Below are 24,974 nucleotides of genomic sequence, written 5' to 3'. Positions count from 1 at the left end.
ATATATGATTGTCAGAGTGAAATGTCTGAACTCCGAAGTCATTAAATCCTATTATTTATAAAATATAGCACACCTCTACTGATATCTGGAACTGGATTAAGCGCTCTAGAATTCCATTTTGTAAAGGTAAAAATGAGTTTAAAAAATCTCTTTATCTGTACATGTGAAAATGAGCTCAGTCATCTTCTGAAAAGAAAATGTTTATGTCACCAATGGAGAACACATTATTTACCTGCTCTGTGCATCCCCGAACCACCTGCCTCTGTTTTAAATTGCTCTCTCCATCAAGACCAGAAGTCTCAATGTGACAGATTCCATCTGGATCAGTGGAAAAGAGTAAAACCATATCTGCAGGAATGACCTCGTTACAGGAAAGGCGAATAAAGTCCCCAACGGTAACATCTTTCCAGCATCTGTCGACATATTTTTTCTCTTTCCTAAAATTGGGAAAAAAAAAAAAAAAAAAAAGTTTAAAAAGAATCTCAAGCCAAAGACACACATAATAGTTTTTTTTTTAATTTTAGTATATAATTTAAAGTGTTAGGGTGAATTTTAATCTGTTAAATGCTAAAAGGGGAAGCCAGAGAATTGGTAAAACTTAAATTCCGCAACTTGCTTCACCTGAAAATTTAGTTACTAAGCTGCCAAAACATCAATTCTTTTTTCCTGTGAGATTTTGAACCACTATGCTATTTGAGTAGTTCTTGAATAAAATTAAAATTAACATTGGATGGGTTTATTCATATATGAAGCAATTCCTGCATGCTATCCTGTGGTCAGGTATCAAGGATCTAAAAGTGCCCAAGACACATTAGCTGCTCTCAAGAGAGCTTCCTATCTGGCAGATAGGATGGAGAAATTAAAGAAAACCCAAAAGAAATGAAATAAATACCCAGACACAACACTTTAAAAATCATTATACCACCAGATTAACACCCCTAATTATCATTTAATTGAAATACTGGTTAAAGCAGTCCTGTGTTGGCTGCAGTTGATCCCTAGAAAGGAGAATGCCAAATTTTAACTCTTTTCAAAAGTGTAGTTTTCCCAATCTATATATTCAATTCTTTTTAAAGGAAAGGCACATCAACTGAGGTTGACTTGCCATAAATGCCCTGATTTATGTTCAAGTTTTTGCCAAATTTCTCATGACTTTTCATACCAATGGCATGAATTAAGCTCCACAAAGCATTGTCCTTAGAGAATAATTAGGACATTTGTATCATAGACTATTACATAACTAGTTAAGCAGCATTTCACACACAATACTGCCAACAAATGTTAGGAAGGTCTGTCTCATCCCCCATCACCTCCCAAATATCTGCAAAGAACTGGTATTTGTCATAAAAATGCACTTATTTTATAAGTAAAGATTTATTTTCTATTACATTTTTGGAGCTCAATATTCAAATTCATTGTCGAAGAAGCCTGGGAGATAGTTATATTCTAAGCTATATGATCTATATATTAAAAATGAATGCATCATATTAAATAGAAATGCTACCTTAAGCCAATACTTGTATAACTTCTGCTATACAGAATTACATTAGTTATTTCAAGAAATACTTAGCTCAAAGGGCTACCTAAGAAGAACATTTTCAGGACATATTCTCCCAAAATATCTTATGTACCAGGTTGAATCCAACTAAAAGAATTCCTTATTTACCTAAAGAGTTTGTTAGTTTATCAAGAAAGGTAAATCAATGGTTTGTTTTAACAATTTTTTTCTAGTATACACCAGTTTACTCTTCCATGGCAGGAAGTAACAGAGAGAAGACCAAAAAGGTAGGCAGGAGTCATATATATATATATATATATATTTTTAACATCTTTATTGGAGTATAATTGCTTTACAATGGTGTGTTAGTTTCTGCTTTATAACAAAGTGAATCAGCTATACATATACATATAGCCCCATATCTCCTCCCTCTTGCGTCTCCCTCCCACCCTCCCTATCCCACCCCTCTAGGTGGTCACAAAGCACCGAGCTGATCTCCCTGTGCTATGCGGCTGCTTCCCACTAGCTATCTATTTTACGTTTGGTAGTGTATATATGTCCATGCCACTCTCTCACTTCATCACAGCTTACCCTTCCCCCTCCCCATGTCCTCAAGTCTATTCTCTGCGTCTTCATTCCTGTCCTGCCCCTAGGTTCTTCATAACTTTTTTTTTTTTAGATTCCATATATAATGTGTTAGCATACAGTATTTTTCTCTTTCTGACTTACTTCACTCTGTATGACAGACTCTAGGTCCATCCACCTCACTACAAATAACTCAATTTCGTTTCTTTTTATGGCTGAGTAATATTCCATTGTATACATGTGCCACATCTTCTTTATCCATTCATCTGTCGATGGACACTTAGGTTGCTTCCATGTCCTGGCTATTGTAAATAGAGCTGCAATGAACATTGTGGTACATGACTCTTTTTGAATTATGGTTTTCTCAGGGTATATGCCCAGTAGTGGGATTGCTGGGTCATACGGTAGTTCTATTTTTAGTTTTTTAAGGAACCCAGGAGTCATATTTTGAAGGTTCAGTCTTACTGCCATTCCTAGGAGTAGGGATTTCATTCCATAGAAAATGGATATTCACTAAAGGTTCACAGAAGGATATGATTCTATTTCTACCTACTAACTCCTGCTACAGAGTAACGGATGAATTGTTGGGTGGCAGGCTGGTTAGAAATAGGAATGGCAAGAAACCAATGGAAAGTTATTGAAATAATTCAGGGGAGGGATAAAGATGGTTAGAATTAAGGCAGCAAAAAGGATGGATGAAAGGAGCTTAAATCAAGACATATTTGGGTACTAGAGATAAGTATTCTGACTTATTACATGCAAAGTTATCAAGGGTGACACTATGGTATCTAACTTGTATGGTGAGTGGTGCCTTTCACCATGTCCCAGATTTTAGAATCAACTGATTGCATCATGGTGAAGATAATAAATTTGGTTTGGAAAGTTTTTATTTGAAGTGAGATATAAAATTGAAGAGGTCCAGCATTTTGATGGTTTTGATCAGAAGTTCATGAGTAGAAATATAAACTTGCAAGTCCTAGGTACATATAGGGCAGCTGACACAAGGTAACGACCCAAGAGGAAATGTCGGAGAAATCAAAAAACAAGGAAATTGGGGCTTCCCTGGTGGCGCAGTGGTTAAGAATCTGCCTGCCAATGCAGGGGACACGGGTTCAAGCCCTGGTCTGGGAAGATCCCACATGCCGCGGAGCAGCTGGGCCCGTGCGCCACAACTACTGAGCCTGCGCGTCTGGAGCCTGTGCTCTGCAACAAGAGAGGCCGCGATAGTGAGAGGCCCGCGCACCACAATGAAGAGTGGCCCCCACTTGCCACAACTAGAGAAAGCCCTCGCACAGAAACGAAGACCCAACACAGCCATAAATAAATAAATAAATAAAATTAAAAAAAAAAAAAAAAAACAAGGAAATTTCAAAAAGGGAGCCATCATAGTAACAAAAGCCACAAAGGGGTCATGCCTGTGATATGTGGTTATTAGAATGCCTGCTATCAAGTTGATAGCATGAAACTGTTGATGCGGAGAGTGAAGAAGAAAGTGAGACCTCCAGTGAATTAAGACATAATTGGAAGTTGAAGAAGTAGAATATTTCATGAAGTTTAGCCCTGAAATGAATAAAGGGTGAAAGCAGCCACTGCAAGGGAAGGTAAGGCAAAGGACAGTAAGGATGAAAGAACTGGGCATGCACGTAGCATGCAAGGAAGAAGCCCATGGAGAAGGCAAGGTAGAAGAGAGGACAGAGTTGGGGGGTGCTGTTTGAGGCTATGGAGAAGTAACAAGGAATGGAATTAAGAATGCAAATGAAAGAATTACTATTACAAGGCAGGGAGTCACCTTTTCATGTAAAGTCAGAAGAAAGTAGGTGAAGATGTAGATGATGTAAGAAAGAACTGAAGTACCTAATTCATGCTTAATGACCTCTACTTTTTCTATGAAGAAATCTATAAGAAAATTTGCTGAGAATTTGTGAAAGTAGGGAGGGAAGACAGATTTTATATTAGGGTTAAGGATTTTATTTTTCTTTCAAACATAAGAAATAGAATTCCTCTAAGGGACAAGTTTATTTACTCCACATTGGAACGAAATTCAAATGAGGTCCATTTTACAATTAAATTAACTTCACTTTTCCCCATTTGGAGTCCATGCTAGGATGTTTTTAAAGTAGCTAATTTTCCCAATAGGTAGCTAGTTCAGGTCAATTAAACACATACTGATCTTAATTTATGTGAGTTACCATGTCAGGTGCTAAGAATACAAAAGTGACTAAGATATGGTGATCTCCCTACGGAAGTTATGGTCAAAATTTGAAAAAGAGACACAAACAGCAATTTTATAAGAGAGGTATGCACAGGTTATTATGGGAGCAAACAGTTGGGACATTTAGCTCTGGAGGAGGTGAGCCTTGCAGGATGATCTAGAGTGAGTCAGGTGAAGAAAGGTGGGACAGTGCTTCAGTCAGAGTGACAGTGGAGGCACAATGCCATAGGGCATGGGAGAGCATGATGTTTGAAACTACAAGCTAAGTGACAATGTTCATTGCCAATTTTAACTAGCTTTGAGAATTTTTAATTGTGGTAGACTCAACATGAGGTTATATTTCCTTCTCGGATATAGAATTAAAAGTAGTAAAAGAACTTTCTCCTTCTCCCACAGCCTAAATGTACAACTAGAATTTCTTGTATCTACTTGGTTATTTGTGCTTCTGTAATTACTCTCACTGGTCAGGATATAGCACTTATAATCCATTCTTCAGGCAAACTTCTAGACCCATTTTGCTTCTTTAAGAATTCAATGTCACACAGCTTTTATGTCAATACACAATCACTGGGAAAAGTTGGGAAGAATACACTGGACTATTAATAGTGATTCCACTGGGGTGGAGGTTGGAAGGAGACAGGTGGAAAGACAGAAAACATGGACTTCTACTTCCTACTTTAACAAATTGAAAGAGAGAAAGAGTGGGATTATGAATGAGTTTTTCTTTTTGATGTTCTTTAGTATTTTTCCAATAAAACACTAAAAAGTTTATAAAAAGCAAATACTGAATAATCATTGGACACAAGAGCAGCTAAGATTTACTGGATGCTTTATATTCATCAATTCATTTAATTTTTATATCAGTGTTATGTGGGTGGTACGATGAATGCACTATGCCCCACTCCCCCACTTCTTAGAAATGAGAAAAACTGACTTTGACAGGTTAAGTCACTAGCTCCAGGTCACACAGTTCCTAGTATTCCTGGGATTTGAAACAAGGCAGGTAGCTCCAGCGTCCATCTCTCAAATACTAGACTTTACTCCCAGCTATAGTAACTTACCAATGACCACCAAACAAAACATGGTTTAATTGTGTATTAGAAAGTGAATTTCAAGAACCACTGTTTTGGAAAATGTCACACATCAGTAAGGTTAACATCTTAGAAGGCCACTGATATTTAGTCTCATTTCAAGAATCATGAAATTCTATGAATTTATGAGATAATTCTAAAATATTAACATTAGCTAGTATTTTTAAACTCCTAACACCAACAATATGGTGATTTTTAAAGATCAGAAAACAGTATAAGTTCCTGGAGGGCAGGCATTTTATCTGTTTTTTGTTTAAACCTCTAAATCAGTGTCTACAACACAGTAGGCACTTAAATTTGCTGTATGATTAATAGTTTTATTTTCAGCACACTTCTATTATCCTTGAAGCAAACCTTAAAACCTTACAAATGGCTGCCATTTTAAAGGCAATCTTAAGTCAGGTTTTGGATAATAGTTCATTCTAATGTAATTGGGGTGTAATAGGGTTTAAATGTTTAATTTCTATTCTAGCATTTGCTATTTCCCTATGATACTTTCCCAAAGAAAATTAAGCACCTTGTGAAAGACCACATATTATTACAAATAATAACCAAATTATCTGCATAGATATGTTAATATGCTTCTTCCAGAAGCTTGCAAGATTTAATAGCCGCATACTTTCAACTTAATTTTACTGAGAAATAATTTGTCCTCTAAAGTAATTTCTTTGTATTTAATAGGAATTTAAGTTAGTACATTAACTTAAATCAACAAGACATGGTCTTAGAGCCCACGTTTATTTCTTTATATCCTTATAATTTGTTCCAAGAACAGGGAGGAGGTGTCAGAATGTAAGCATTATTTCTTCTACAACAAACAAAAGCAAATTACATAGAATAAAAAGACATAAAGAGCTACCCGATTCTATTATAAAATGCAATCATAAAGTGATAATTGGACTAGACCTTAAACAATTGAAAAGAATATTGCATCTCATCTTTAAGTTTATATGCAAATCATTTAAAACAGATCCAAACTATGTCTAAAGGGACCCCTGAGAAAAAAATTATACCAGGTATCCATTAGGAAATTTTACTATTTATAAAATCATACAATGTTTTAACAAGTTCTCAAATATTAATTAAATGACTTGATCATGTGACAAACTCTAGCTTATAGTCATTATTAACTTATAATAATCATAATAGCTAACCTTTACTTAGTACTTGAAAGGGTTAGGTACTATGCTTACTGTTTTATACTATTTTATTCATAATGAAGGGAACTGGAGTTTAGCTAGTTTACATAATTTGCCCAAGTCTACACAGCTACTAAGTGAAGGAATCAGGATTAGAACTTTTTAGAATAAGCTAAAAAAGCAAACAAACACACAGTAACAACTCTAAACTAGCACTAAAAATCAGCAATTATTTATGTACAAGAATTTGTATTTAAAAATACATATAAGTATTCTTTCCATTTGCTAAATTTGGCATTAGCTGAGCAATCTTAAAATTGGTCAAAATATGGATTTTGTTCATCATATAATCACTGTAAAATCCTATTTCCTACAGCTATTTTTTGAAGGCAGAGACTATATGAACATTTCACCTCTCTATCCCTGGCACATAATAAGCATTTAAATGTCATCAAATGATTCACAGCACTGTTTCAGTAAAGTGCTCTATGACTTTAAAATAAAAACCATGAACTATTTTTTCATTTTTTCTATACATCAATTTTTCTGGTTCCCTTTAGATTAGACATGAGTATAAGAAAAAAAAAGAGAAATAATTTTTCCTTATTTAAGTACAGTTCACATCATCTTACAAAAGAGAAAAAAGTTATTTTGTTTTCTATAATAGGTCTTTAAAATCAATTTTGGGAAAGCCACTGAAGAATTCTAATAATGAACAAAATTCAGAATCCTACAGGTTTTGGCTTAAATATCACTTCTTCAGAGAAGTCTTCCCTAATCATTGGCTCATGTAACACTGAAGACAAATTTCCACTATCAGGACAAGGCTTTGAGTTATTGTTCTCCCAAAACAACAACAAAAAAATTATGTCGTCTGGTTGAACTCTTGGTCAGTCAAGTGAACTTAAATTTGTTCAGAATATACTTGTTTATTATAAAACTAAACTTTTAAACTTAGATATCATTTATTCTGACTTGGAAACTAGAATAGAACAGAATCTCTAGTCTGACAAATTTAGAATTAGTGTCTTATGAAAGTTGAGTCTATATCAGAGCACTGAAATCAACCCAAGAAATATGCCAAATGCTCTGAGATCTCAGAATAGTGACAGCATATGTCCAATGGAGCCTCTGAAGTCTTTCCAAAGGCTGAAACAGGTGCCTACCTTTGGGCTCAAAGCTCAGTCTTTTAGCGCTTCACATTTTCTCCCTTGAGGATTTACGTCAAACTCCTAACTCGTAAAGGGACTGATGACTTTGAAATTTCTCTCTGTAGCTTTTCCTTCCTTTGAGAACTGTAATATGTGTGCCCTATTTGCCCACTGGGCATTTCCACTTAGATGCCTGTCTTACTATCATTTACAGTTCACTCACCTGAGAAGAATTTAATGATCCCTGTTTCTATCAGTGGTACTTTTATCCTCCAAAGCAGAAAAAAAAAAAAAAAAAATCACAAAAGTTCACCAAATTCCACTGGGTTCTTCTTCATAGTATCTCTTCTATGAATCCCCTCCTGTACTTAGCATCTACTCCCAGTAGTACCCTGGATTGATTAGTAGAGGCAGATCTATACAGAAGCCATTCCCATGACCTGAGAGGACCAATCCTCCTAAAGCACAACCTTTACCATGTTACTTCTTAACTCAAAAGATGCATTCTCTACCACTAAATGAAAATATCTGTGATGGTTAATTTTATGAGTCAATTTCACTGGGCCACAGGATGCCCAGGTATTTGGTTCAACATTATTTCTAGGTGTGTCTGTGAGTGTTTCTGGAAGAGATTAGCGTTTGAATTGGTGAACTGAGTAAAGCAGATGGCCCTCCCCAGTGTGGGTGGGCATCATCCAATCCGTTGAGGGCCTGAATAGAACAAAAAGGTGAAGGAAGGTTGAATTCACTCTCTTCCTGACTGACTGAGCTGGGACACTGATCCGCCCTTGACACTCCTGATTCTCAGGCCTTCATTCTTGGACTGGAATCTACACCATCACTCTCTGGCCTTCAAACTACTGCTGGCCTTCCTGGGACTCCAGCTTGCAGATGGAAGACAGTGGGACTCTTAGCCTCCACAATCCCATGAGCCAATTCCTTATAATAAATCTTATTCCTATTGATTTTGTTTCTCTGGAGAACTCTTTTACTCAATGTCTAAGCAGTATCCTGGTCATGGAGCGTCTCCAACAGTAGGCTGCAAATTCCCTCTCTAACTTTTTATTTCTGATTACTGCCCCTTTACTTGGTTACTCCCCTCAGGCCAAGTTAACACACTCACTCACTATCCTCAGAATATTCCATAAGCTTTCCAGACTCTGAAATGAAAACAAGTAACACCAAACCCTTACTTGTAAAGCAGTTAACATATTCAGAATTTCACAAATCTATTCCTAATGATGACTTTTTAAGAAGTAGATACATTTCTCATGAAAGGGAACTCCAGAGAATTAACATTATAAACTTTGTAATTTATTTTCATAAAAGCCACCCAAATAAGGACTTAAATACATTCCTTCTTGAAAAGGGAACCCTCCTACACTGTGGGTGGGAATGTAAATTGGTGCAGCCACTATGGAAAACAGTATGGAGGTTCCTTAAAAAACTAAAGATAGAGCTACTATATGATCCAGCAATCCTACTCCTGGGTGTATATCCAGAAAAAAGACATAATTTGAAAAGATACATGCATCCTGATATTCATAGCAGCACTATTTACAATAGTCTAGACATGGAAGCAACCTTAAGTGTCCATCGACAGATGAATGGATAAAGAAGGTAAAGTATATACACACACACACACATACACACACACACACACACTGGAATACTATTCAGTCATAAAAAAAGAATGAAATAATGCCATTTACAGCAACATGGATGCAACTAGAAATCATACTAAGCGAAGTAAGTCAGAAAGAGACAAATACTATGGTATCACTTATATGTGGAATCTAAAATATGACACAAATGAACTTATCTATGAAACAAACAGACTCACAGACATAGAGAACAAACTTGTGGTTGCCAAGGGGGAGGGCAGTGGGGGAGGATGGATTGGGAGTTTGAGATAAGCAGATGCAAACTATTATATATAGAATGGATAGACAATAAGGTCCTACTGTATAGCACATGGAACTATATTCAGTATCCTGTAATAAATCATCATGGAAAACAATATAAAAAAGAATGTATATACATATAACTGAATCACTTTGCTGTACAGCAGAAATTAACAACATTGTAAATCAACTATACTTCAGTAAATTTTAAAATATATTCCTCCTCTTTGATCTAGTAATTCCATTTCTAATTATAATGCTGAAATAATCATAGATCTTCAACACTTTTGTGTAAGAATACTCACTGAAACATACATTCTCAAAATTATATAAATATGGGAAATGTTAAATTACCTTAGAGTCATATTATAGACAATGCAGCTATTAAAAGTACTTTCTTGAAGGTTAAAGACATGGGAAATGTTTATGGTGTAATCTTAGGCTAAAAGAATTAGAATAAAATATATGTAGCACAATCCCTATTTTGTAAACCATCCCCCATGGGTTTACCCCTACCACAACATGCACATGACTTGAAGGAATACATCCCAGCGTGATAAATAATTGTCTCCAGACACTAGCATTGTAGCATTCGTAAATGTAGTCATTAATAAACAGCAGAGTTCAAAACTCACCTTAATGGACTTTACTCTTGGCTTTCTATTTCATAAATACTGGAAATACAAGTCTCCAAGAGAGCACATGTGCTTCTGAAAAGACCTATTACGAATGCCCTCTGTGGTTGCCCCAGCAGGAAGGGTTTTATAGGCTGCTGGCTTTGTGCACAAAAAAGAACACACTTCTCCATTTCTCACAATTCCTTTCCTCCACAGGAAGCTCATCTTCTCTTTTTTCATATCCCATGTTGTTTTTCCATATTCATTCATATTTTTCATATCCCATCCTTTCTTAATCCCAAATTGTAACATCTAGGATTAAAAACTATCTGCTTGCTTTCCTTCTTACAGTTTGAAGTTTAATTCTTTCAGTTCCACTTATGCCTAAATTATAGAAGCTCTTGCTTTATCAGCTCCTGGGGTGACAATGGCTTACACATTATTGTTTTCCTATGATGCCTGAATTTAATTCCCTGTAGGACTTGAATAAATATTAGTTGAAAACACCGCCCTCCCTCCCAAAGTGTCCTAGTCACACCGAAGGGGGAAAAAGTAACATTCTGCATGTTTCTAAATGATGCCTGTGCATTCCCCAGCACAACTCCTGTTACACTTACCTACTGTAAACTTTAGTTACTAAGTTGTTGATCTGCTTGTCAAGTTTGTATTTTCGGTAATCTTCCAAGCCATCTTTAATTGCAATAATTGTAAGGACAGCCACCAGAGGCAGCATCGTAATTTCCTTTTGGAAGGCTTCTACCAAAGGCACCCAGTTCAGGACAACTAGAAACAGGAAATATAAATTGGCGACTCTGCAACCCAAACACACACAAGGAGGTATTAACAAATCATGTAAAAGCCTGCAGCAAAAGAGGCAAAAGACCTAACGGTGTTTCCCTACAAGTTTCTATCAGCTGATTTTGGATGCTACAAAACAGAGAGAACTAGCAAAATCTAACAAATCTGAATGAACAATTTATTACCCCCCCAGACATCTGGCTTGAGCATACTTTAATAAATGTGAGATATTATTTATTACATATATTATAGTAAATATTGCAATGTGACAGTCGTGAGTTGTATAACACATAATATAAATATAAAGCACACTAGAAAGTACTATTTTCTTTTCAAAAGTTCAAAAAACTTAAGAGGAAATTCAGAGTTAATGTGTTGTAAAAACAAAAGACAAAACAACAACAAAAACCAACTCTCTAACTTTCAGAAGTTAATTTGATTGCCCAAACATAAGATTCAAACAGGCTCAAAATACTGGGTCGGCCAAAAAGTTCCATAACATCTTACGGAAAAACCCCAACAAACTTTTTTGGTCAGCCCAATAATTAGAAAAGTCCGAGGGTTTGCTTTTCCCTAAGATCAATGTTTCCATTTCTGCTTTTATGCTACTCAGAACCAATTTTTTAAGGAACTTCCTCTATTCCTCTATTTTATATATTCAAATATTTCCCCACTGGATCCTAAGGCAAATTCAGGCAGCCTCTTTCCTTAAAAGAAACAAACAAAATCTCAATCTTGCATGGTTCCTTGAATTTTTATCACATACTTTTCCCATAACCAAACTTCTCAAAATAATCTACACGTACCCCTCCTTCCTCACCTCTAGTTCCTTTTACGCTGAAATTTTTTTCTTAGCCCTTTTTGCTATTTCTGTGGCTTCAATGATTTCCATGTGAACTACATCCAAATCTATAGGGCTAGGCCCTGAACTCTGTTCAAGTTCCAGGTTCTAATTCCATCAAGGGCACTAGATTGCAAGCTCCCATAGACAGAAATACCCACAGCAGTTAAAGCCATTAATTCAATAAATTCACACCTGTACTTTAACCATATCCACTGTTCCATGAATGTATACGGAATGTATATAAAATGAAAAATGAGAATGAATGTATGTGGAATGAATAATAAATGCTGAGAATCTCTATACTGATATTAGCATCTCAAACTCACCATTTACAAAAACAAAATAATCTTCTAGCCAAGCTTCTTTTTACTCCTGTCATTCCTTTTTCTGTTAATCCTCCTCCTGGTCATCGCATCTCAACTTGTTCACATCATCTTTTGACTCCTTTCACTTAATTCCCTATATCTAATCCATAGTATCTGTAATAGATTATCCTCCTTTTTATCCCCACATTGTCCTAAGTTCAGGTCTCCATTACAACTCTCCGGGATATATGCATTTTCCTAAATGTTTTCTCCTGCCTTCAGTTTGCCTCTAATTGCATTAGTCACAGAGGACTACTTCCCAGGCCTCCAGCAAATCTTCTATGCTACTGCCATTCTGCTTTTACTCATATTCCTTCCTCCATCTGAAATGTGATTTGCAGACACCTCTGCCTTGAACATCTTAACCTTCATAATTAAGTTCACATGCCACTTCCCTTCTATTGCTCTGGCTAGTAGTATTATTTCTCTTTTTGAGGTTTCCATCCTAGTTGGTAGCACCTTATAACACTCATGACATCCACTATGCCTTTTCATTGTATAAACATCTTGTTTCCCTTGCTAAATATAAAACTCTGTAAGGAAAGAAGCACCATTTAGCCTTGCATTCCCTTCAATACCTAACCTGATTGGAGGGCTTCCATAAATACATATTACTCTGAATTATGTCTTTGTTTCACCTAACCTTACAGCTTACATCTGAATTTGCTTCAGAGCTCTATTTTCTCCTATTATCAAGAAGAAAAAGCTAGAATTAAAATACACCATGGTTTAATGGAAAGAACACCAAAGCAAGAGTGAGAAAACTCAAGGCTATAGTCCCTCGTCTGCTTTTGGCATCACACTGGCTAAACCACTGTGCCAAACTTAGTTTCCTAATCTGTAATACGAAGGTAACAATATCGTCTCTTGTCATGAGAAAGCATATTATTAATTATAAAGTGTTATGTGAATGTAAGAGGTCACCGTTCCACAACAGACTCTACCAGACTTGTCAAAGATAACGTCACAAGCCTTAGGCTTAGGTAACAACGTGATGAAAATGAAAAACCTTAGATATCCATTAGGATGACAAAGCACATTCTAAGATTTTTTTTTCCCCCAAGAATAAAAGTACCTGTGAAATTGTTCAAATAAATTTCTTGGCACAAAATTCAAAAGCGTGTACTTCGTTGTCCGTATTCTGTTATTCACGTAGGTTCCAGAAAACTTTTCATACTCGTCCTTGAAGGGCTGGAGGTGGGGAACAACAAGCCGGTGCTTTGCTGCCAGTGTGGGGGTCTGGGGGGACTTGCCCCTGCGGGCAAGCAAAGAGGAATAGCTGTATGGCCTCTCATGATCGTCCCTGTTTGCACCGCCAGTCAGCCGCTGCCAGTGATATCCGGCCCATCGAAGAGGCTCAGTCATGTCCAAATGCGGTGAGATCCAGGTTGTGTAGGTAATCTGACAAAACGAACAAAGAAAAACCCACTAAAATACTTCTCATAAGCTTCTGGAAAGTCTTAAAGAATAGTAATAATAGTAAAATTAAAATTTTTTTCTATACTAAATAAACAAATGACTCAATGGTTCAAGGTATCAATGTGAGAGTAAAACGAGTCACTGGAACTCCGTTTTAACCAGCTCTTTATGAAATAGAGCATACACCTTCTGCCTCATGGGCTGATCACCTGATCACCTAAGCAACAAGAGACAGCCCCTAAAAGGCTACTCCACAACTTGAGGCAAATAATTTGGGCTTACTACATACAAGTCTCTTAACTTATCTAATCATCAGTTTTCTCATCCATGAAATGGGACTGTCACACACGTCAGGAAATTGTTATGAGGATTAAGGGAATAACATGTAAATCACCTAGCATAAAGCCTGATATACAGTCAGCAGTCAGTAAAACCCATTCTGTGCAGATAACAAAAATGGGGGCTTCCCTGGTGGCGCAGTGGTTGAGAATCTGCCTGCCAATGCAGGGACACGGGTTCGAGCTCTGGTCTGGGAAGATCCCACATGCCGCGGAGCAACTAGGCCCGTGAGCCACAACTACTGAGCCTGCGCATCTGGCGCCTGTGCTCCGCAACAAGAGAGGCCATGATAGTGAGAGGCCCGCGCACCGCGATGAAGAGTGGCCCCCGCTTGCCGCAACTAGAGAAAGCCCTCGCACAGAAACGAAGACCCAACACAGCCAAAAATAAAATAAATAAATAAAATTTTAAAAAAGAAAAAAGAAAATACTCCCTATTTCACTAAAAAAAAAAAAATGGCCACAAACGCTTTCCATCCCTGTATGCACATCCTTTTACCCATCAAGTGGTGAAGTCTTTCTCTACCCACTGCAGCTATGCTTGCCCATGTGCCTTGCTTTGGCTAATGAAACGCTAGTAAACCTGATACAAGCAGAGGCTTGAAAAGTGCTTGCTCACGGGACTTCCTTGACTCCATTTTTCCCACTACCACATGCCCGAGCCTAGGCTGGTCTCCTGGATGATGAGTACTCCTGACCCACTTAGCAACTACTGCTCCTGTCCACATATGGATGAGGCCACTGACTGCCAGCTGACGGCCAACACGTGAGTGTGCCCAGAGGACACAATCTAGCACCGAGATAAGCTGTCCCAACTGAGCACAACCCCAACTGCCAACCCACCAAACTGAGTCAGTAGAAGTTACACCACCGTGTTTTGGGGGTGGTGTGATAGAAAACAAACCTAACTCCTATCTAATCTCTTCCTTATTTTCCTCATTTTCAAGTGTGTCTTATTTTCCAAGAAATTCAGCCCTGACTAGAACGTATGCCCATTAATTTAAAAAAGGAAAAAAAAAGCTAACATTTATTAAGAGCACACTCTATTCCAAGCACTTTGCAAAGCGTTTTACATGACTTATCGTATCTAGTATTTACATCAATCTTATGATACAGTCATTATTTCCATTTTACAAAAGAGGAAACAGGCTTAGAGAAGTTTAGTGACATGCTGAAATTCATGTGATTAGTAAGTAGGTAAGGCTGACTCAAATCAAATCTTTCCAATCCAACAGTCTGCTTTTAACTGTTAATGTGCTTCATTTAACTTTGTATCCAGAGCAGCTGGCACTTAGTAGATACCCAAAGTTCATCCAGCAGGCTACGCGCATGTCAGCAAGTGTGTGGAGGGCAAGGTCTGGAGGCCTTGCTTTCTATCCTTGCTTTATCAATGTCACTGCATTTACTTGATCGTTTTAGGTTGAAGTGCACCTCTGGAGGTTTTTAGTAAATCTGTGGGTGCGTCCTGATAATATGAATTGGTAACAAAACTCCCCAGATGAATCTGATTCAGGTGGTCCATGACCGCATTTGCAGAAAAACTAGGTTATGTGCTAGAAACTACACTGGCTAGGGACACAGAGATGATTAAGACCTGGATCCTCATCTCTAGGATCTCAGGGTCTAGGTGAGGCAAATAGGTACGTAAATATATAAATGCAATCCCAAGTGCAAAATAGTGTTCAAGGCACTGAAATAGTCTGGGCAAATTATTTAAGCTTGCTTCTTTCCTAAGCTTCATTTTAAGTTTATAACATGTCTATTGATTATTTTCTCTAAAGTGTTATACTAATCAGAAATTAACAGTTTCCCCCTAAGGACGTTAAAACTGTATCCAGCGTTCATGGATCTGAAATCATAAATCATTACCTAGCAGCACTGAAAGATTTGGTCCTATTCTAGTAATTCTAGTGAATCACTATTTTTAATAATCCATTCTAGCTAATACACTTGTTTACTCTATATTGGTCTTTAAGCAATCCCAGGGATTACAGTTATGTAGCATCACTTTATCACTGTATTTACAGAAAAAAAGTTGAATCACAAATAATCTCACAAGAACTCATCAGATCTTTAAAATTTATGTGATCTAAAGCAAACAAATAACAGGCAGAAAGTCACTTTTAATGGGACGAATACACTGGCCTCCAAATGTGTGTATTTTTGCCTGGATATTGGACCCACAATACATAGCGTCTACTGTTAGTGAGAAAATATCCATAAAGTTGGTTTTATCAGTTTTATACTAGTAATGGAAACAAGACAAAAAGAATTCTACCCCATCAGTTTGCTGCCCTTTGGAGTTTGCTCTCTCAATTATCTGTCCATAGAGAGCTAAATCAATGTAAACTGGTCAAAATAATCCTATCTTTTCAATATAATGTTTTAAAAATCTGTCTCTGAGGTAGTTTGAAAAGCCTAGTTTTCACTTCAGTACAGTTGACCCTTGAACAATGTAGGGGTTAGGAGTGCCCGCCTTCCTCAAAGTAGAAAATCTACCCATAACTTGTACTTGGCCATCCATTTCCACAGTTCCTAGGCATCCGCAGATTCAACCAACTAGGATTTGGTAGTACTGTAATATTTACTACTGAAAAATATCCGAGTATAAGTGGATCCCTGAAATTCAAACCTGCATTGTTCAAGGGTCAAGTACACATAAAAATAGCTTCTTAACCTATAACTAGTAATGAGAGCTTGGAGTTATTAAAGTAGTTCATAACATCTCCCCAGAATAAGGATGTAAGATAGTGCTTTATCAATGAATCAATAGATAATGTAAAATACTAAACATAAGCACTAAGGGCTTTTCATGCATTTCATCCCATCAGGTGACCATTATGACAAACCTCATAATTTTCAGAAGGTTGAAATTAGTACAATTTTATATTATTTCTGGAAACTTTAAAAGAGAAGTTTTCATTTGCAACTAAATTCTTATTAAGACAGAGCAGTGTGTATCCCTCTAGGGTCCACAATCTCACACAACAATCTAGATTCAACTTAGATTTTTAAATTTTGGAATACAATTTCTTCAGAATGCAAACTTAGAAATAACTAAACAAATACAGCACGTAGGAGGTGTTAACTTCAGGTAATTCATGGTGTATCTCAAGAACTTCACCTTTCCCCATTCACTCAGTTCCGAAGAGGCAATTCTACAAATGGAAAACATTTCATTGCCAAAGTATCCCTAGGTCCTCTGTGCCTTTTCAGTGCCCTTAGACTTGCATTAGGTGCTCTATTCACTCACATATTGTCCTCCCCCTTCTCCCTTTTCATTCTCAAGGAATTTCAGTAAAGATAGAATTGGAGCTGGCTCACTGCCCTCTCTTCAGCATCCTCTCTTGGTCATGGTGTCTCTGTCCTACTCTCCAAGGCTATGTGGCTTATCATTTTGTAGTGTCCCTCCCTCCCTTCAGCACTGCCACTCTTGCCTGTAAAGTAATTATTGGATCAAAGGACTGATATGTATAAGATAAAAGAGCGGTCCCCAACCTTTTTGGCACCAGGGACCAGTTTCGTGGAAGACAGTTTTTCCACAGACAGGGGAGGGGGGGATAGTTCAGGCAGTAATGTGAGCCATGGGGAGCGGTAGATGACGCTTTCACTGGCCCGTCCACTCACCGCTCACCTCTGGCCCGGGGGTGGAGGGGGGGATGGGGACCCCTGAGATAGAGAAGTTGTTAATGTTTTCAAGGGATTGAACAAAAAGGACCAAGTGTGGAGGTAATTAACATGTGGTAAAAATTCTTTCAAATTTCCAGCTTAGAATTTATACCATCTTAGATCGAGGAGGAATGACCGAGGATCTATCAATATTTAGTCACTCTAGCTCAGTGCTTACAAAATTTGTTAACTGCCAGGCCAGTAAGAAATACATTCTATGATGCAACCTGGAACACAGACACACACATACACACATACACACATACAGCTAAAACAAAGTCCTACAGAACAATACTTGCCCTTCCTACTTGCCATGCATGCATCTTCTATCCTACTCTATTCTCTTTCTCAGTCTCTCTCATTTTAATACTGGTCATGCTGCACTGAATTGGTTTCAAGGTTCACTAATATGTTGCTCTACACACTTTGGAGAGACACTGATTGCATGTGGATCCACATGGGTTGAAAGCATACATGGAAGTGGACAGAGCCATTTTTAGCTCCTCTGATAGTAGAAAGGCACTGAAAAACAGCAGTTAGACTAGAAGGCTCAGGGGAGGGCAACACTTTTCCCAGTAGCAAGAAGCCAGAAGTAGCCTTTTCATCCTTCCCCATCTACCCCAGCAAAGTTAAAAGTATACTGATACTTAGAGAAGGCTTCATTATTAATATTTCACATAAATATTCAGAAAAAATTCTTTAAGATATGAAAGGAAAGCGAATCACAGTAAATCATACCTCATCAAGAATCAGCAAGAATCATGACATTTTAAAGCTTAGACTTTAGAGATTATTTAATCTAGAAGTCACATACCAGTAGCCCTTAAGCAAAACTCTACCCAATGATGTATTTTGTATCATGGTGTTGCCAAACACATTGTTTTACATTTTGTGAATATAGGACCAACATTTTAAAATGGAGACAAATTTACATAAAATACTGATAATTAGCTTCTCTTAAAAAGAAAAAAATACAGAATATTGGGCACATATTTTCACATGGTAACAAATGTTGAAGCTTTTTCATCACAGCCCCTGACCCTAACCCTGCATTTTCTGGTTCACCTATTTTAATTGAGTGAATGAGCACTCTGATCACCACTTTTTGACAAATCAAATTCCTCCTGCTCTATAGACCCAGGTTTGAATGTCGGTTGCATCACTTAATAGCTCTGTGGCCTCTGTAACTGACCTCCTAGCCTCAGCTTGCTAGTGAATAAAATGAGATGCTGTTAAGAGTCATGGGGCACACTGCAGATGAACAATGTTCATTCTTTTCCCCACTCTTCTCCTTGGCTGTTTCTCAGCATAAATAAATCAAGGTTGGAAACCCTGTAAATTGAGCTGAAGTCCGAACTTTCAACACATTGCTTGCAAATTAAAGTTGTCCAAGTCTAAGTAAATGTTCTATTTATCTGTTGATACTTGAGAAGTAAGCAGCATTCAGTAGGATACAAATAGAAATCCAAACAATCACAAAAGACAGCAAGACATAAACTGACCTTCAGACCACCTGATCTCATCCTCAACCTTTTGCTCTAAAATTCATTCTATGTTTGTGAACAAACTGTATTCCACTTGTGCGGTGTTTTCCAAGCTCCCCTGACTGACAAGAGTGCCCTGAGGGCCCTGTTAATCAGTCCCCTAGGCACTTCCCCTGGAGATTCTGATTCAGAGGCTATAGAATGGGGCCCACCAATGTGGAATTTAATAAGTACCCAGGTGACTTATCAAGGAGGTTGCAAAGTATAACCTACACCCTGCAGCTGTGCAAATGCTGCCCTCTCTTTCTAGAGGGCTTATCAATCATATACCCACTCACCACACCAGCCTCTCTTCACCCTCTAGACTGTTTTAGCTTTACCTTAGAGTAGGGGAGATGGAGAAGGATCCACACAGGAGATACAATAGGGCATTCCCTTCTCTGCTCCCATAACAGTCCTGAGCACGGCTCAGTCACTGCTCCTGCTACAGTGGGCTGCAGGTAGCTTCATTCTTCAAAGTCAGGGAACACAGCTAAGTCCCGTCCTGACTCCACAGAGTCTAATGCTTGGCCAAAGTGAGCATGATCAACAAATGACCATCGATCATTGAATTTTATAGAAAAGTAATAGTATGGGAAATGGAAACAAAAACACCCTGTTTCCTCTTTCACGGCTCAGTCTGGCTTTCCTTCCACAAAAGGAAAAGATGAAAGTTTGAGGCAACAGAAGCAGTCAATTTCAGCTTGTGACTGCATCATTCTACCTTTATTAATAGAAGGAATCTGCTCCTCCAGGCCTGAAAGACTTCTTCAGGAAATCATTCTTTCCTTCTAGATTTGTAAGACCAATAAGCGTATATTAGTGATTATGAGCATAGACTCAGGAGCCAGACACCGACATTAATTCCTGGCACCTCCACTTGCCACCTAACCTTGATCAAAGGACTGTTGTGAGGATTAAGTGAGTTAATATATGTAAAGCCCTTAGAGCAGGGTGTGAACCACAGTAAGTGCTAAGTAAAGATTAACAACTGTGGTGATAATCTGAGAAATGTTCTCCCAACTACAGTATTTATTCAGAAGTATTAATTGAGAATTGGTATGCATGGTATTGATAGTAATGACTATACCCAGTTACTCATTTATGTTTAATTTCTTCAAGTATATGTAACTCACACTCAACCACCTGGTCACACGCAGCTTTAGCAACTTTGCTCTTCATTGAACTGGAGAATCTGCCAGGCAACCAACTAGCTGAGCAGAGCCAATACTCTCTCAACTGTTCCCAGGGGTAAATAGAGCAACCTTGTGGACAAAAGCTCCAACGAGCAACTTATTGTGAAGCATTTTTAGGATCTTTCAAGAACATCATTCGTAATTCTAAGATTTAACCCACTCCAGGAAGAGCCGACTTGTCGTGGTTTTCTGCTAATAAACCAGATGGTTCCATGCTTTATTTGACCTGATACTCTGCCACTGATTGGAACCCTGCCTTGAGAATTAACACAAAAAACATACCAAGAACTAAGTGCTTAAAGGTCAATTATCACTCGGAACAAGAAAGAATGTTTTAGACCTGGATATACTACTCCTGAATGAGCTTCTGTCCTTAAAGGTAGGGAGAAGACTGAGTATTTCATTCAAAAAAACAAAAACAAAAAAAACTATAGTTTACACAGGTTTTATTAGTCTCCATTCTTAACTTCGTTTTTAGTTGAACAGCAAACTACTACTATGTGAAAATTTGGATTACAACAAACTTGCTGCTGGTTAGTGATGGAAAAATACCATTAAAGATTAACTACATGAAAAGGACTGCATGTTCCTAGGCTCAGCATGGTTACTTGAAGCCTAATATTACCCAGAAATGCAGTGTCCAAAGCCACCTGACTCTGGACACCTTGCTTTAAGTGACATTAACATTTTATCTGGAATTTAGAAGTTAATTAATATGACCACAGAGCCTAAAGATCAAGATTCTTAATACGTGTTAACACTAGGAGAGAGGGATTGGATAGTAGATTAATACAAACCAAAAGCTACATACACCCAACTTGCAATACTATTTCATAGCAAGGCAACTATGTGGTAGAAAAAAAACATTTTATTGTAATAAACATTTATTACCATCATATAAATATCTGTACTAAAAATATGTAAGTATAAACTTCTTTATAATTGCCACTTATGAATATTGTTGGAAAAGCTCAATAAAATTTAGCAAATGAAATACAACTCAAAAGAACGGCTGCTGGTGGTCTGGAAGGGTTGACAGCATCCTCAACTGACAGCCAGCAAGAAAAAAAGAGACCTAGGCCCTACAACCACAAGGAACTGAATTCTGCCAGCAACTTGAATAAAGTTGGAAGCAGATTCTTCCCCAGAGTTTTCAGAGGAGAACTCAGTCTGGATGACATCTTAATCTCAGCCTTTGAGAACCTGAGCAAAAAACCTAATCTCACTGTACCTGGACTTCTGACCTACAGAATTATACACTATACAGTAAGCTGGAGTTGTTTTAAGCCACTAAATTTCTAATTATTTATAGAAAATTAATGCAGAGGGTCCAAAAGTAGACCCTTGTATAAATAGGAAGGTAATATATAGCATAAGTGGAATTTCAACTTGGGTAAATGGTAATTTGTTTAATAACTCTGGAATAAATGGTCATCCAACTTGAAAACAAGAAAGCTAAATTCCTACTTTATACATTAAAAATAGAGCTTTTATTAAAATATTTTAATGACTTTTTTAAATTTAATAACTTAAAAACAAATCTCTAGATAGATTAGAAGCTTTTAAGTTTTTAAAAATTACAGTAGGGGCTTCCCTGGTGGTGCAGTGGTTGAGAGTCCGCCTGCCAATGCAGGGGACACAGGTTCGAGCCCCAGTCTGGGAAGATCCCACATGCCGCGGAGCAACTGGGCCCGTGAGCCACAACTACTGAGCCTGCGCGTCTGGAGCCTGTGCTCCGCAACAAGAGAGGCCGCGATAGTGAGAGGCCCATGCACCGCGATGAAGAGTGGCCCCCGCTCGCCGCGACTACAGAAAGCCCTCGCACACAAACGAAGACCCAACACAGCCAAAAAAAAAAAATTACAGTATATTTACCAGAAGATTTAGAATAATATTTTATTACTGTCAGCTGGGAAAACCTTTCCTAAGCAAGAGAGAAGTTAGTAAAGACAAATAATTTAACCATTCATTTATCTATCATCTATCATATATAGTAAAAGTCAAGAATAAAATCAAGAGACAAGTGCAGCTCATAATGACTGGCAAACTCTTAATATTCCGAGTATCCAAATTAGTTATACAAATTTATAAGAAAAAAATGAAAAGCCCAATAGAATTGGGCAAGGAATATGAATAAGCAATTCTCAGAAGAGAAAATCCAAAGGGCCAATAAATATGAAGAGACAGTCTCAGTAGCCACCAGAGGGTTGCAAATTGAAGCTATCATGGAGATACTGCTTTTATCCATACAATCGATAAATATTAAAACGATTAATTATAGCCAGTGCTGGTGAGGATAGGGAGACTCAAACCCCCTGGCAATGGGAGTGTAAATTGCTGCAATCTTCCTCCTCCTATCACCCCACACCCCAAAATTGACAGTATCTCTCAAAATTTTAAATACATATAACAATTGACAAAGCAATTCCACTTTGGGGAGTCTTACCTATAAGTATATGTACAAGAATGTATGTTGTAGTTGGGTTTTTTTGGCACTAACAATAACCTGGAAATATCATGAAAGTCAACTGGAGAACAGCTGACTAAATCATAACATATCCACATTATAGGATATTATGCATAATTAAAAATAACATTTCTCTAACCATTGACCTGGACTGATGACTATTATGTATTGAAGCAAAAAAGAAAAAAAAAAAGGAAATGACAGAGAAATGTAAATGTAACAATCCAAAATTTGTAAAAACAAATGAGGAACAAACCAAAATGACTGACCTGGGTTCAAAGAATGGTGAGAAGGAGAACTTGAACACAGTTTAAATTTCACTTTGGTTTACGACCTAATCAGTAAACAGGATTTGCAAAGATCTAGGATACACACGAGTGGGTGTAGCTCCTATCACCTGCCTAGTTCCTCATGAAGCTATGACTATTTAGTAGTTTTGTCCACTGTGGGAAATGAGGAGCCCGCCGGGTCACAAGATCCTGGAACACAAGCCCACTGCCTTTTCAAATTCTTAGGCTGTAAGAGGGTCACATTATCACAGAAGGGTCTACTGATTAGCAACCAAGAACTATCTTCCTGCACCACAGATTCGTAGGTCTAGGTTCCATTTCTTACTGCATTGTTGAATCTACAGTTGGCCTGGCCTTGGCTTACTTCACATGATAACACAAACTGCCTGGATGTGTGTATGTTTATATACATTTGCAAGGACATGAATAAAAGTATAGAATAATTCACACGAGGCTGTAAAAATTGGTTATCTCAAGGAGGGAATAAAAAGGGAATAAATAGAAAGAGATTGTTAACTTTTCTTTCTTTTCTTTGTTACATTGAAAATGTATTGATTTATAATTTTTTAAAATTAAAGTGTTTGAAGGAAGAAGTTGTAACTACTTGCTATGAAACAGTCTAATGTTGCCGTTAGCATTAGGTCTGCATGCTACATGATCCAATATTCTTTTCACTCGGAGAAGTTGAAAAAAACATAATTAAAGTTCTGAAATCTACAAGCTATAAATTTTAATCATAAAATCAAATAAGTTCAAAAGTAAATATAAACCAATAATTGCTCAGAGAATAAATGCTAACACTTCTATAATGATTATTACTGCTTATGAAATACATTTCACATATTTAAATTAAATTTCACAACTTGGTGTGGAGTTTCATTTCCATTTTTCAGAGGAAGAAACAAAAGGTCAGGGAAGGTTTTAGAACTCAAGGCACACAATTTTTTATTCCAAAGTCATGCCTTTCCAACTATACAGTCCTATTTATATATAAAATTAAAAATAATGAAATATAATCATTTTAAGCTAAATTATTTCTAACTAGGGTCTTTATTATTTTTTCTAGACAGTATTAAAAACAAGTCATTCAATAAGAGTCTACCTGAGATAACATACCATACTATGTTCCTTCTTGTACACAAATGTACTTGAAAGCAGACAGTTCTCAAAAACCCTGTTTCCCTTAATGGCTGTTTAATGAAGCTTGTAGCAGGGCAGATTACCAAAGGTAAATACAGGATAATGAATTCCCACGGGCCCAGTTAGTACTTTAAAATTTCCGAGGTCATCACCAGCCAACAAACAAACAACTTGGAATATATACATGATCTAACTCGTCTTACAAAGAAAAACATTCTTGTGCATAGTCATTTCAAGATGCTCTGCTTGTGGCTAACAAACTCCAGCATGCAACAGAATATCCTAAGCCACACCCCTGTGTCTCTGATTCAGCAGGTCTGGGGTGGGGCTCAAGAATCAACATGTTCAGAGAGCCTCCCATCAAGCCTCTTAGATAGCCTCAACCACCAGAGGGCAGACAGCAGAAGCAAGAAAAACTACAATCCTGCAGCCTGTGGAACAAAAACCACATTCACAGAAAGATAGACAAGATGAAAAGGCAGAGGGCTATATACCAGATGAAGGAACAAGATAAAACCCCAGAAAAACAACTAAATGAAGTGGAGATAGGCAACCTTCCAGAAAAAGAATTCAGAATAATGATAGTGAAGGTGATCCAGGACCTCAGAATAAGAATGGAGGCAAAGATCGAGAAGATGCAAGAAATGTTTGACAAAGACCGAGAAGAATTAAAGAACAAACAAACAGAGAGGAACAATACAATAACTGAAACGAAAACTAAACTAGAA

General features: G+C 37.4%; 1 protein-coding gene across 5 annotated transcripts in view; it reads right to left on the bottom strand.

The window, feature by feature from the left end:
- Positions 1-24,974, bottom strand: part of ATP10D (ATPase phospholipid transporting 10D (putative)) — a 139,657-nt gene that overhangs the window by 65,828 nt on the left and 48,855 nt on the right. For 4 of the 5 annotated variants that reach the window (XM_061192239.1, XM_061192235.1, XM_061192238.1 and 1 more), the window contains exons 2-4: positions 13,280-13,605; positions 10,815-11,009; positions 233-437 (exon numbers count right to left, since the gene is read on the bottom strand). In XM_061192239.1, coding sequence (XP_061048222.1) covers positions 233-437; positions 10,815-11,009; positions 13,280-13,569 — 690 coding nt within the window. In that variant the 5' untranslated portion in view covers positions 13,570-13,605. Of the gene's footprint in view, positions 1-232; positions 438-10,814; positions 11,010-13,279; positions 13,606-24,974 lie in introns of those variants that run through there. The other variant, XM_061192237.1, reaches the window with a different exon arrangement.

The sequence above is a fragment of the Eubalaena glacialis genome, chromosome 5, assembly GCF_028564815.1.
Source record: "Eubalaena glacialis isolate mEubGla1 chromosome 5, mEubGla1.1.hap2.+ XY, whole genome shotgun sequence".
NCBI lineage: Eukaryota > Metazoa > Chordata > Mammalia > Artiodactyla > Balaenidae > Eubalaena > Eubalaena glacialis.
The sequence above is the reverse complement of the archived record's forward strand: the minus strand, read 5'-3'. Positions and strand labels throughout refer to the sequence as shown.